Raw genomic sequence first — 13,476 nt, forward strand, 5'->3', positions numbered from 1 at the left:
TTCTGGGATCTGGGGCTGATAACCGCCAAAAGACTCATAACCCGCCACTGGAAAGCCGCGGAACCACCCCTGACGAAACACTGGAGTGCCTCCCTCATCTACTGGGCGACCGCAGAGGGCACGGTACTACGTAGGGAGGAGACAGCGGGGCGGAGGGCCATACCGATAGCCCAGATATGGGAGGGCTTCCTGCGAACATTCACCAGGGTCTGCCACGATAAAGGGGTGATGTAAGGGGATGGCTCCTCCCCAATGGAAAGGGGGGGACACGCCCGGGCAATGGGCAGCGTAGAGAGAAAGGGGAGAAACGAGAGCCGCGCGCAGACAAACATGAAATACCACCCCCGAGACCCATTGCTCGCCCCCTTCCCCCCCCCCCGCTCGCCTCCTCCCCCCTCCCTTCCCCCCCCCCGCTTCTCCGCCCATTCCGCCCCCCCCCCCCCTCCACCTGTCGGCAGGGGCCACACACACAGTCGACCCCACCAATGCACCCCCACCCCGGGACTTAGAGTTATCACGCACCACTCGTACCACCTCCCCGTGAACACTTGAGGCCGGCACCCTGCGAGACCACTCCACCCGGAACTATCGAGACAGGGCCCACACTGCAGCACCCCCTCCCCGAGTTAGGGTTCATTACACCCTCACTTTCTTTCCTGTTTTTCCCCAGGTTGGAACAGCGACACCCACGGCAGAGGTCGCCCCCCAGTTGACCACGCTAGATCTGCCTTTCCCACTCACACCTTTTACTTTTAACACACGGCGACTAAACACAGGAGTGCAGCACACATGCAAGTCACGGCCGCAACCTTCTACCCCACGGCGACGAAATACTGAACATTCTAGCCGTCCACAGCACACATACATGTTGCCCGGAACCGGGCCTGGATGGTTATTCACACTGTTGAGGAACATCACGCCTCATCACTGACCAGAAGGTTGCGGACGCCGGGGGTGCGGCTGGTCATTAGGCTGCCAGCCTGGACGGGCAAGGTCAGACATCCTGGTAGGAACGGCACTGCGAGTTACACTGTGATAAAACAATGGAATGAACGGTCTGGTGCATGCAGTGTCCGCCCATATGACAACAGATGAAGTTCTTTTATTTACATGTGCATTTATTGGATTTTCAACCGTCGCCAACATTCGCTCTGATACTGTACGAGCTACTCCAATTGTTGTTTCCCCTTTGAATTATGCACATAAAGAAATGTAACTGTACGTCAAGTGTTTCAATAAAACAGATTTAAAAAGAAAAAAAAAAATTATAACTATGGTAACTCGCGTGTGTGTAAAGACACTGCACGCGCCTCCAGTGGCCTCCTGCTTCCTATCCTTTGGTAGTACAGCATAGCCCCAGTGATTCCCTAGGCCCTAGGCCTATCCTTTGTTCGTGACGTGGTACTTATACCACTATTTTAGAATATGGTTAGAAGTGCCCCTAGGGCTCTACTGTATATTGTGCAACTTATTGTATGATAATTGAGTATCTTGTTATGTGCTTGTGCCTCTGACCTCATAAAGAGTTCAGAGGGGTTGTGTTAGAAATAAATACATATATATTTTATATATAACCTGCGTGGTGTCCTTTCATTTGGTATTAAAGGGGTTACATATGGTAATACAGCTGGCTTTACATGCCCACTGAAGTTTTAGCCTAAGACTTATTTTTCTTAGGCTTTGTCTTTGTCCATGCTACCACAACAGTCCAAAGGGTTGTTTGGACTGATACAGGGTGCCCACTAGAATAGTGGACATCAGATATCAGGCCAACTTCTCACAACTCCAACACTGAGCAGGATGCATTAGATAAGACGTAGCAAATTAGGTCTACAATATGTACTAAAGCAACCCTACAAATCTGCATATTTCTGTTTATTATTTCGAACGCATGGGGGAAAAGGTAGTTGAAGATGGTTGCAGTTATCACTTAACCAGATCTCGGTTAGGCCAACCAGGGGAAAGCTGTTTCCAGAAATCATGGGCTATAGCATATGGTGTTCTTCTGGGCAGAGTGGGTGTTTCCTAGTCCTAATCCTAAGAATGCATTATTTTTGAGCAGGCGTGAGTTGGATGAGGTATATTGACTCAAAACTCTTGGGTGGTTTGCTATACTTGCCTCAGTAGAAAGGGAAAGAGTTTAGGTATATTGGAAATAATTTTTTCTATGGCAGGAGTTTGGTGAGAGGCGGACCAAAATATCACTGACTTAGTACTGAAAAAGTAGTGGTGAAAGGTTGCTGGTTAAGTGTAGCACATATGATGAAAGTTGAGGGGGCACAGGACTTCTAGGTTGTGTGCAATTAGGCTGTGGCAGGGAATACTTGGTACCAGGGATTCAGCACAGTTCTGCTTGTGGGTGCATTGGAGTTCGTGGTAGATCCCTTAAAAGGCTGAAAGGTTCTTTTTGTTGGCCTGAATTATCACTGTTACAGATGCTAATTTTCAAGTGCAACAAGAGAGAAGCAGCGCAACAAGCCTGTTACTCAATTGAAAGCTGACATTCATTCTTGAGAAAAAATTGTCGAGAATGGTTCTTCTGAAACCGCTGAAATATCCATGAATATCAAAACTATCATAGTCAAGCTTGTGCGTACATCAGCAAATAGAACTATCAGATAATGTTGTGAGAGTCATGCTCTTTAGCTTTTTTCTCGCATATTTATAGAACGCGGCAGTTGTGTATCTGATAAGCTCCTCGAACTGGTAATACAAAGTCCACATGCTAGCAAGATTATGATGATGAATCTGCCAACCTCCGTGGCCTTGTGGTGCTTCCAGTTATCCTAGGGCTTGGTCTTCGGTGTGCTTGGTCTTCGGTGTACTACTATTCCTCAGTTTCAGATTATTCCAGTGTCTACTGTTTCAGCAGTAGTCAGCAGACATAAATAGGCAAGTACTAATCCAATGAAAGCTGTTGTAGACGGTGATAGGCAAGAATCAGTGAGTATTTTATTTCTGGCCACTCTTATTTTAAGAATTATACAGGCTGAGGAGATTAAGTTCTTTGAATCTTCATTACGAAATGTAGAAAAAAAAATGTGACACACATTCAGGAAACACAAACATGTTCGCTGACAGTATAAGGAGGGACTGGGTGGCTTTCAATAGCTGATGATACTACAGAGAAGCAATCTATTTTTAGGAGGGTAAATGGTCAATTGTCCCAAGTAGGAATGAACTTGTTAATTTTGCAGATTTTGAGAGATATGCACATACTTCAAGGAGCAATGTGTACTGTGGAAATAAAGGTTTTAAACATTCAGCTCACAACCATCAGCCTTTCCTTAACAGCAGCATGAGATCTGCATTAATGCAATGCTTTTAGGATCTGATTTTAGTAGCTAGGGTAGGTCACTTAAGAGGTTGTTCTCTGAAAGGACCTCCAGTTGCAATTATTGTGAAAGGAATGAACAGTTTACTTCAACCACTGCAGTATAAATTATAATCATGTTCCTGCCTCGGACCACCAATCAAAGTCCCGAAATTGTGAAGATAAAGTTTTATACCTCTGTAGTGTCTGGTTGAATAAACACATCATTGTCCCTTGAAATGTAATATCCAACAAAGAGTAGTGTGTGTTTCATGTTATGTTGTGCTTCAAACTGGTGCACCAGCATTTAACATAAATATCTATATAAATAAAAATTTAAATGTTAGTTTGTTCAAAATTGTAAATTTCCGAAAGTGCTTCACTGATTGCTTTGAAATTTTGAAACAACGTTGGATTCGAAAACGCGCATGTTTTTATATACACAACGTTGGATTTGAATACACGCTTGTCAAACATGCGCATGTTTTTAATCGAAAGCCCGAACAGACACATAAAAATGTCAATGTTCGTTTGTTCAAAATCTTAAATCTCCGAAAGTTCTTCACCGATTGGTTTGAAATTTTGACACAACGTTGGATTCGATTAAGCGCGTGTTTATATATACACACAACGTTGGATTCGAATATGTGTGTGTACAATACGCGCGCGGTTTCAATCGAAAGGTCGAACAGACCCTATCGATTGTGTTGCTGCGCAACAACTACAATGGACGCTTAGAGACCATAGTCTACGTATATTAAGATGGACAGTTGGTGTCAGGATGGCAGACCGGGAAGTGGGTGAAGGGAGGGGGGGAGGAGTTGGTTCACTTTGCAACTTTAAGAAATGACGCATAGAGACAATAGTCTACATATATTAGGATGGACAGTGGGTGTCAGGATGGCAGACCGGGAAGTGGGTGGCAGGAGGGGGGAGGAGTTGGTTCACTTTGCAACATTAAGAAAGGACGCATAGAGACAATAGTCTACATATATTAGGATGGACACTTGGTGTCAGGAGGGCAGACCGGGAAGTGGGCAGAGGGAGGGGGGAGGAGTTGGTTAACTTTGCAACATCAGCACGTGTTTATATATACACAACATTGGTTTCGAATACGTGTGTGTTTTTATTCGAAAGGCCAAACAGACCCTATAGATTACAGACCCAAACAGACCCTATAGATTTGCTTGCTGCGCAACAACTACAAGGGACGCATACAGACTATAGTCACAACAACATATTGTATACCAACAAGCATTGTGAAATTAAACATATTAGAAACGTGCTCTTACTCTTTTCTTTCTCTTCCATTTAACCAGACTGAGCCACAGCAACGCGTGGCCGGGTACAGCGAGAGAGAGAGAGAGAGAGAGAGAGTGTGTGTGTGTGTGTGTGTGTGTATTTTTTTCACAAAAAAAACATAGGTTTCAGGGATGTTATAGCTATAAATTAGCATTTAAAAAACCTTAGAAATTCACTGGAAAAAACACAGGTTTACTATAACTAGAGCTCCTGCAATGCACTGCTGATGACGTTGAACAAGTTACTTACCTTCGGTAACAATATACCTGTAAGAAACATAGGTTAGGTATAGATTCCATGTCTTAGAATTACCCCCAGGCGTCAGACTGTACCCGGAGAATGTTTTTACAGCAGTACCACTGCGAGTCGAAAGGTGGCGTCGGTCGGCGGTAGCTACTTAGACACTGCCCTCGCGTGCTAATGTCTGTTCTTTTACACAACATTCCATGCCAGAAGAGCAGACCCATGCACGACAATGACCACTGGTGCACAAAACTAGGGCCCTGATATTGATTCCCTGACACTAGAAGTCAGTTCACAGAACAGGGAGGATGGGACCGCGCAAGCGGCCCCTTCATCATTGACCAGAGTTCTCAAGGTGTGCGGCAGGATCAGAGGACACCCTTCATTACCCTGACCGCAGTGATGGTCCCTTCTTCGTGGCAAAGCCCTCCCCTAGTCCTAGTGTGCGGCAGGAGCCGTACTCTTTGTACTTACAGTCCCCAACAACCGCGGATGTGGTTACCTCTTCCTCTTTTTCGTTTATTTCCACCCTTGGGGCATTGTGGATTTCTGGATAATCATCCCCCTTCAAAACAATGACCTTTACACAAATTCAGTGTGTCATGAAGTGAGTGCACCTATTGTTTTGTCTTTTCTACTTAGACAGGAATCTACTGTTACTCTATTGTGCACTTCCTTCTTCTCTTTCCTGCTTCTAAAGTCTCTCTTCACTTTATATCTTTCACATAACGTCCCCCAATAAGTGCTCAAAGGGTGTTATATACAGACGCTGTCTGTGGTGCCCTCCTTCCCGTATGGTGATACTCTAGGACTCCCCCTAAAGACACACCCTTTTCTACCCCCAAGGACTCTAGTGGGGTCATTCTTGTCCCTTTCCCCTTGGGATCAATCGCCCATCCTGTTGTATCAGTGTGGTGGATTGGTCTGGAGGTGAGAGGAAGGGCTTCCTTTCTGATTCCGTGGTTCCTGGTGTTCAGGTGAGTGGGATTGTGACAAAGACTGGTCCCCTCAACCACTGATGGTGTGCTGCAACCACTGCCATCACTTTCGTGAACATCTGAGGGGCACTGGTAAGGCCAAAGGGAAGCACCGCAAACTGGTAACACTCCTGGCCTACTTTGAACCAAAGGTAATTTTTCCTGGCCTGCAAGATGTGAATATGGAAAAGTCTCCTGCAGATCCTACATGTTCATCTAGTCTCCAAGATCCAGGGCATATAATAGCTAGGCCAGCATGAGTATCTTGAATTTATTCTTCCACAGGGAGGCGTTGAGAGATCAGAGATCTAAAATAAGATGAAGGCCTCAGTTTTTTTTCAGCACAAGAAAGTAGCTCAAGTAAAATGGCTGAGTAGGCATGTCCATTCAAAGAGGAGTCGTGCAGAATGCATTAGGGTTGACTCTGCTGGTGGACACCTGGACCACCAAGTTCTCAATGGAATAGGATGCTGTGTCAAAAAGACAAGATTGCATGGTACCAGTCGGTGAGGAAGGATAGAAAGAGGAATTCCAGAAGTCTTGTGAAAATGACAAAAAAGTTACTTACATTCTGCAACGCTCTCTCTGGTGAATACAGTATCTAACTGCAGATTTTTTCTACTTTAGAATGCTCCCCAGGTGTCATACTGGAGCCAGAAACTTTCAAGCAATACCTGTGCGTGCCAGTAAGTGGTGTTGTGCGGCTACGCACCAATATTTTTCCACTCTTGTACTGATGAATCAAGCCGCATTTAAGCACCACCCATGCACGCTGATGTCAGCTGCTTTCTAGGCTATCCGCATCCCTCAAATCCCATCAGCAAATTGGCTTACACCAGTGTGGAGATCTCTAGGCTTGGGAACCTTATTAGGTGGAAAGAAAGTCTAGTTCCCAGAAAGGGGAGTGTGGGAGACAGTGACAAATCTTTGGTAACATAGGGTATCCACCAGAAAGAGTGCTACATAAAAAGTAACTTGTTCCTCTGATAGATCCTTTTAACTGCAGATTCCTCACCTTTTGCACAGACACCAAAACAGTACTTCTCAAGTGGCGGGTATGTGTACGGGCTCAGATCAAAATGTTGTGAAGGACCGAGCCGGCAAGTGCCCCTCTCATAATTCCTGGCTGTACAGGTAATAGTGCTTTGTAAACACATGGAGTGACAACCATGTAGTAGGCTGGGAAATATCCAGAACAAGCATTGAGTGTGCCAATGCTGTGAAAGCAGCCTTGGCTCTGGTGTAATAAACCAGGATGCGTTCTGGGAGCTGCTTCTTAGCCAGTGTGTAGCAGATTTGAATATAGACATCAATCCAGTCCTTTTCTGCCCTGTTCTGTCCTTTCTTGCGGCAGTGAATCCAACAAAGAACTCATTGTTTGCACGTTGTTCCGTGGTATAATCAATGTAGAAGCAGAATACTCTTTTAGGATATAGCCGATGGAGTCTCTCCTCATCTTTAAAAGAGTCAAGTGCAGGGCCAGACTGGCTATTACGGGCACAGGACATTTCCACGGTGGGCCAGAGGGGTGGGGGCCAGTTTTGTGCTAGCCGGGGATGCTTGTGTCACTGGGTCCCGTTTTTTTTGTAGCAGTGCTGCAATATCAGCCCCCTGGAAGAAAAGCAGGAGCAGTGCTTTTTACTAGCACCCTCCACCCCCTCACCCCTGCTCTCAGGGCCAGAGAGCAGCAACCTGCCACGGATGGTTGCTGTTCCCGGTCCAGCCCTGGTGAGGTGGAGAAAAGACTGCCTGGAGGCAGATGTTTTGACTGTAGTAAAATGAGTTAGCATTTTCAGGAGAAAGGAGGCTCAGGTTCACAACTCTAGGATTCTGGGAAAGAATGTAATGTACGGTGGATTGACAAAGGCCTCACAGCTCACTTACCCATCGCTCTGATGTTATGGTGATGAGGAGAACTTTCTTTAGAGCAAAGATCCGCAAAGGACAAAGGTGTAATGATTCAAAGGGAAGAGATATCAGGAAAGTGAGGACTACGGTCAGATTCCATCAAGGCATGATGAAACGTGTGGGTGGAGTCGTATGCTTCAAAATGTTTAAAAAAAAGAAACTTATCACAGCAGGTGAATTAAATAAAGAGGGCTTGTCTGACAACCACAGAAAAAGCCAAAGCTGCTAAATAACCCATAACTGGGCCCGAAGCAAGTTCCTGCTGGCTAGGGACAACACAGACAGCAACACTTCGGATAGTTTGACTTGAAGTGGGTCAATCTGCTGAGTACTGCACCAAATCAAGGACTTTGGAAGGGAGGTCAAATGCAATCAACTGTTACCACTCGATCTCCAGGCATGGAGATGAAGACTGCGCAGGCCCAGGTGCAGGGCCCTGCCCTGTTGTTGAGACAGACAATCCTCCCAAAGCAGCAGTATGACTGGAGGACAGATGTTCGTGCCCAGGAGTTCCAGGCACCACATTCTCACTGCCTAATACTGTGCCACAAGGATGACTTGGGACCAGTCGGTACTGACCTTCTTCAGAACTCTGGGCATTCGAGATAATGGAGGGAAAGCACACAGAAGTTCAAAGCTCCACTCTAGGTGGAATGCATCTCCAAGAGAGAGCTATCTTGGGAACATCAACGTGCAAAAATAAAGTTATTGCGTGTTCTAGGTAGTGGCAAATAGATTAAGCCAAGGTTCTCCCAATTCAAGGAAGAAACATCAGCAGAATGTCCCAATATAGATGTCATTTGTATCCAACTAAGCGTCAGGGGCTGGTTTAGTTCAACTTGGCGTTTAGAGATCCCACCAGGAAAACCCTGTAGGTGGTGATCCATCCATTTCTGGAAGTGCAGTCCCTCTTGACACAGGGTCCACTAGCCAACCCCACCCTCTTTGTTGCAGTACCATCTGGCAGTATTGCTCTTTGTGGGCATTTGACCCAACCACCCTTTGATGGATGGCAGTAACACTTTCAATGCTAAATGGATGGTCCACAGCTCCAACAGGTTAAAGTGGAGCTGGGCCTCCACCAGAGACCAGATGCCTTTCATCTCCACCTCTCACAAATGGCCTCTCCAATCCTGCAGAGATGCATCAGTCACTATTTTTACAGCTGTTAAGAGTAAGGAGAAGGGGCTGCTCTTAATCCAACTGCATTCTAATAGCCACCACTGCAGGTCTGTTGAAGTCTCCTCAGAAATTCCTTAAGGCCTTTCCCTGTGATGCTGTGCCTACTAAGACTTCAGATCCCACCTGGTATGCTTGACTAGCAGGATGCAGGAGGCAACAATCTGAGTATCTTCAGAACTATCCTCACTAAGTTTCAGGACAGAGGGTGAAACATCAGGATTATAGCGCAAATGTCCTGGAGTCCCTGTTCCAGGGGAAAAGCATGAAACTGCACCCTGTCCAGAATGGTTGAGATGAGGACTGCCTGGAATAATAGATTATCAAGGTAAGGGAAGACTTGTACCCTGCAACCACCGAAGGTGTGCTGAAACCACCTCCATTACTTTTGTGAACACCTGAGACGCACTGGTAAGGCCAAAAGGGAGCACTGCGAACTGAAAATGTTCCTGGCAGACTATGAACCCCAGATAGTGCCTCTGGACCTGCAGGTCGGTGGATGTGCAATTAAGCATTCTGCAGGTCGAATGGTACCATGCAGTCTCCAAGTTCGAGGGCAAACAAGACTTGGAATGGGTAAACGTTTTGAATTTGTCCTTCAACAGAAAGGCACGGAGTGGCCGAAGGCTTAAAATAGGACCTCTTTATGGCCCCCTGGCGAAAAGAGCTTGCACTACCTGCTGTAAAGGCACTGATAGTCCTCTGTCAGCCACTCTGATGTTGGTGGAAGGTGCAGCAGAAAGGAATGGAAGGGCATAGCCCTGCAGGACAACTTGTAGGACACAGATGTCCAAAGAGACTGCTTGCCACCCTGAGAGAAAATGCCAGATCTTGCCTCCGACCGAGTGGCTGTGTGCCTTGGTCACGAACTGCTGTGGGGGGTACTCGACTGTCTACATAGGGTGGTGCATGCGGAATTTAAGGTCCCTAGAAGATTAATCTGATGTTGGAACTGCCACACTGAGGCAGAAAGCCCCTAAGTGTGAGCCATGGCGCTGCTCTCTTTTAAGCGCTCATAGGCAGAGTCTTTTTCACCAGAAAGGTGAGGCTCATCAAAAGGCACGTCCATCAATAAAGATTAGATATCCCAAGTGAAGCCTATGAACCTAATCAAGGTGTGACATCTGAGCCCCACACTAGTGCCAATCACCCGGCCTATGTAATCTGTAGTATCCAACTTGCATCAGTTGGCAACAGGTGGTGCTTATATGTGGCTCCACATGTCGCTTTTTGGAGCGGGTCAGCAGCAGCGCTGAGTCACGTGACACCACCTGCTGACGCTCAGGGGTACCACTTGAAAATTTCTGGATCCAGTCTGACTCCTGGAGAATATTCAGAAGGTGAGGAAACTGTGGTTATAAGTATCCTTTGGAAGGGTCAGTTACAGAGGGAGTTTGGATTATCCAGCTAAGCCAGATAAAACATGGATTTTACTAATTTGTCTTTGAGAAATATCACAACCTTTCACAAATGAAAATGAAATCAGAAAGTCCAAACCATCCTTAATTATCCAAAAAAAGGTGAGCATGCATTCATGCGGGAAAACTGATTGAATAATCAACAAGCAACTTTAATAATATATGAATAGCTATGTATAGGAACAATAAAGCATATACATTTAACATTTTCTAAAGATGACTTTCCTAGACAATACAATGTAAGATACTGCTTTCTACTATAATATGATTTTCTGCTGCACACATCTGCTGAATGAACAACATAAAGAAATTAAGAGTGCAAAAGCAAGCATACCCTGAACTGGTTGAAATCGGAATATGTAGGATCATATGTTTTATGATGGGCTTCCAAAAGAATGTCAATTATTCTCTGCTGATCCTCAGATATTTTACGTCTTTGGGATTCTTTCAGTGCTTCCTCTTCTTTCCTTTTGGTTATCATTTCTCTTTTCCTCAAGACCTCTTCATCAGTCAAGATAACTTTAAAGAAAAAGGCAAATTAAAATGGCAAACCTCTTCCCACACACAAACCACAAATGTTCTTTTCTTACTCCCTTCAACTTTGCCTAATGTCCATTTCTGACTTTTTTTTACTTGATTTAAAAGAAACGACTTGCACTTTATGTTTAAAATACTATACCCACGTTGAAAACTGAAAACCAAAATAAAAAAAGGTCACACAAAAAATGCATTGCATTTCAAGAACGAAAAGTATGTTTTACTGGAGTAAGGGGGCGCTGGGCTTGGAGCAATGCCCGTGCATTACATGTTTACATTTTTAAAACAGTGATTCCGTATTCAAGTGAAATGATCTTATCATAACTGATATTTATTGCATTTTTTTCATCTACACGTTATTTTTAAAATCATCATAAAATGTCCCCTATTTCATACCTACGCAAGAATAGTTTTAAGAAATGCATCTTACACGTGCCCACATCATCATAAACACCAGATTGAAGTATGTCGAATGCTTAAAATGATGATTCTGAAATGAACCTTTATAGCGAGCAGAGCGGTTAAAAGTAAGTGAAAGATAAAATTATTAAGATAATGCTTTCAAACAAGTTTCCGAAAACATGACAAAGTTGCTCAATGTTAGGGAAATCATCAGACAGAATAAAGCGGTCTTTTTTAAAAAATTCGTTCAGAAGTCCAGTAAGAAAATTAATAGATGAAAGTACTTATTGAGCAGGGTTTTGAAAAAAGAAGTGCACACAATAAGGAGCTATAGAGGGAAGGGAACCAACCAGGTCGCCCTCCACTCAAAATTCAATCAAAATACATAAAGACCTGGTATATAAGGTGCCTCTCTTAAAGCCAAACAATATGAAGCGGACGTAGGGATTCTTAAAATGTAATTCCCATATACGCCGCTCTTTTCCATAACGAGGTAGTAACCAACCGCTTTTTGCCTTAAATTTAAAGTAAAAACAGTTATGACAGATGGCAGTCATCACGTTTTTTCACCCCTGACCAACGTACAGGAGGATTAGTGAAAGGTGCATAATGTTCTAAACATCACAATCAAAACAAAACCAGAAAAAGATCAGAAAAAATGTGAAAAGGCACGTGCGCACCACCAATTGAGCTCGCTGGTTGGTACTCACCAGCTGTGCCCACTTTTATCATCATCGGTAGTCATCTTGTCTTGAAAAATAATAAATATAGTGTCCAAATAAAAAATGGTAGGTGCTGTGAAGTGAAGTGAAAAGATCACATCCCACGATGCAACTATGTGAAGTTAAAATTGAAATAAGTTGCACTTACTCAAGACCAACTTTATTATTCACATGTGCACTTATTCAAATTAAAATCGGTTGCTTGTCATGCATACCGATTTATTCTGCGCCAACATGTTTCATTGCCACAATGATTTTAGGGCAATTTCTTCAGGGCAAACAAAGTCGCCTGGCACCAGTACTGGACACTTAAATAACTTTTTTACGGGGACTGCCAAATGTAAAAACAGAGAAAGTACACATCCCATTACTCTCAACTCTTCCTTTCAGGCAAGGAAACTTTGATACATTCATCTCAACTATAGAGTTTGTATTTACCCTAAATAAGCCACTGGTCTGCGTACCAGCTCTTTCTTTTTAGGTCACACAAGAGGCTCTGACTGTGACTCCTCTCAGTGGATTAAACATTCAGCTGTAATGTCAATCTGCAAAATGATGGGTATATCAATAATGAAAAATTGACCCAAAGATTCACCCTTCGCACACGGGTCCCTCTCGTATGCGGAATTAAGAACAATGACCCCCATCGGTATGAGATAATGATCTACTAGTCACGCAGTCCCAATTTTAAAACGCTGTTAAAAAAAGGGATCTCGCACTCTACATTACTTCTAGAAAAATCAGAGTTTCCAGCATGCCGATACAGCCACTACTCTCATCTCTCGTCGTTATTTAATGCCCTCATACTGCCTCTCACTCCACCTTACCGCCCGGGGACTCACGGAGTGCTTCCTCTCATACGTTTGTTTCTCCCGACGGGCGCCTCGTATTTGAACTTCCGAGAGGCTGTCCGGTCACGTGGGGAGACAGAGAAGTGTGGGCGCCATCTTAGAACAGGATTTACGACCACAACCACAATCTTGTTCTATAGCACGGCTACAAAGTAAGGGCATTTTCGTGTATACTCCTTCTGTGCTCACAGTACCTGATTCAATTTATACTTTTTAAGCACATAAAGGACCCCATAAAACATATAGAAATGTTATTTCTTTTTATTATTTGCATTCTCTTCTCTCTTTTTCTCACTATTAATAGCTGTGTCAAAAAAAGCTTTTTATCAAAGACCTTTAACAAACAAACACCTGCGGACTCTCTCAAAATCAGAACTCCAAATATAGTGAAAACATTTTCCTATTCTCTACTTCCTTCACTAAGGTTGTTTTGCAATGTACTACATAAACACAACCCACACAAAATTACTCCCATATTGTTTTTTAATTGGAACACACATTATCCTCACTCTCCTTTATCATATTAAACAAATTCAATGTACTTCTTATAATGGCAACAATATGTTATCAGAAAGTCTCTAAACACACACAATGCATACGCGCAGCTCAATATCATAACTTTGT

The 13,476-nt window shown here is 44.1% G+C and overlaps 1 protein-coding gene across 2 annotated transcripts in view; it reads right to left on the reverse strand.

Moving 5' to 3' along the window:
- Positions 1-13,476, reverse strand: part of VDR (vitamin D receptor) — a 1,262,566-nt gene that overhangs the window by 872,328 nt on the left and 376,762 nt on the right. For both annotated transcript variants that reach the window (XR_015309792.1, XM_086964248.1), the window contains exon 4: positions 10,675-10,859. Coding sequence is in view for 1 of the 2 variants with exons in the window: in XM_086964248.1 (XP_086820374.1) it covers positions 10,675-10,859 (185 nt within the window). In the remaining variant the exon portion in view is untranslated. The remainder of the gene's footprint in view (positions 1-10,674; positions 10,860-13,476) is intronic.

The sequence above is a fragment of the Lissotriton vulgaris genome, chromosome 1_1, assembly GCF_964263255.1.
Source record: "Lissotriton vulgaris chromosome 1_1, aLisVul1.2, whole genome shotgun sequence".
In the NCBI taxonomy this organism is placed as follows: domain Eukaryota; kingdom Metazoa; phylum Chordata; class Amphibia; order Caudata; family Salamandridae; genus Lissotriton; species Lissotriton vulgaris.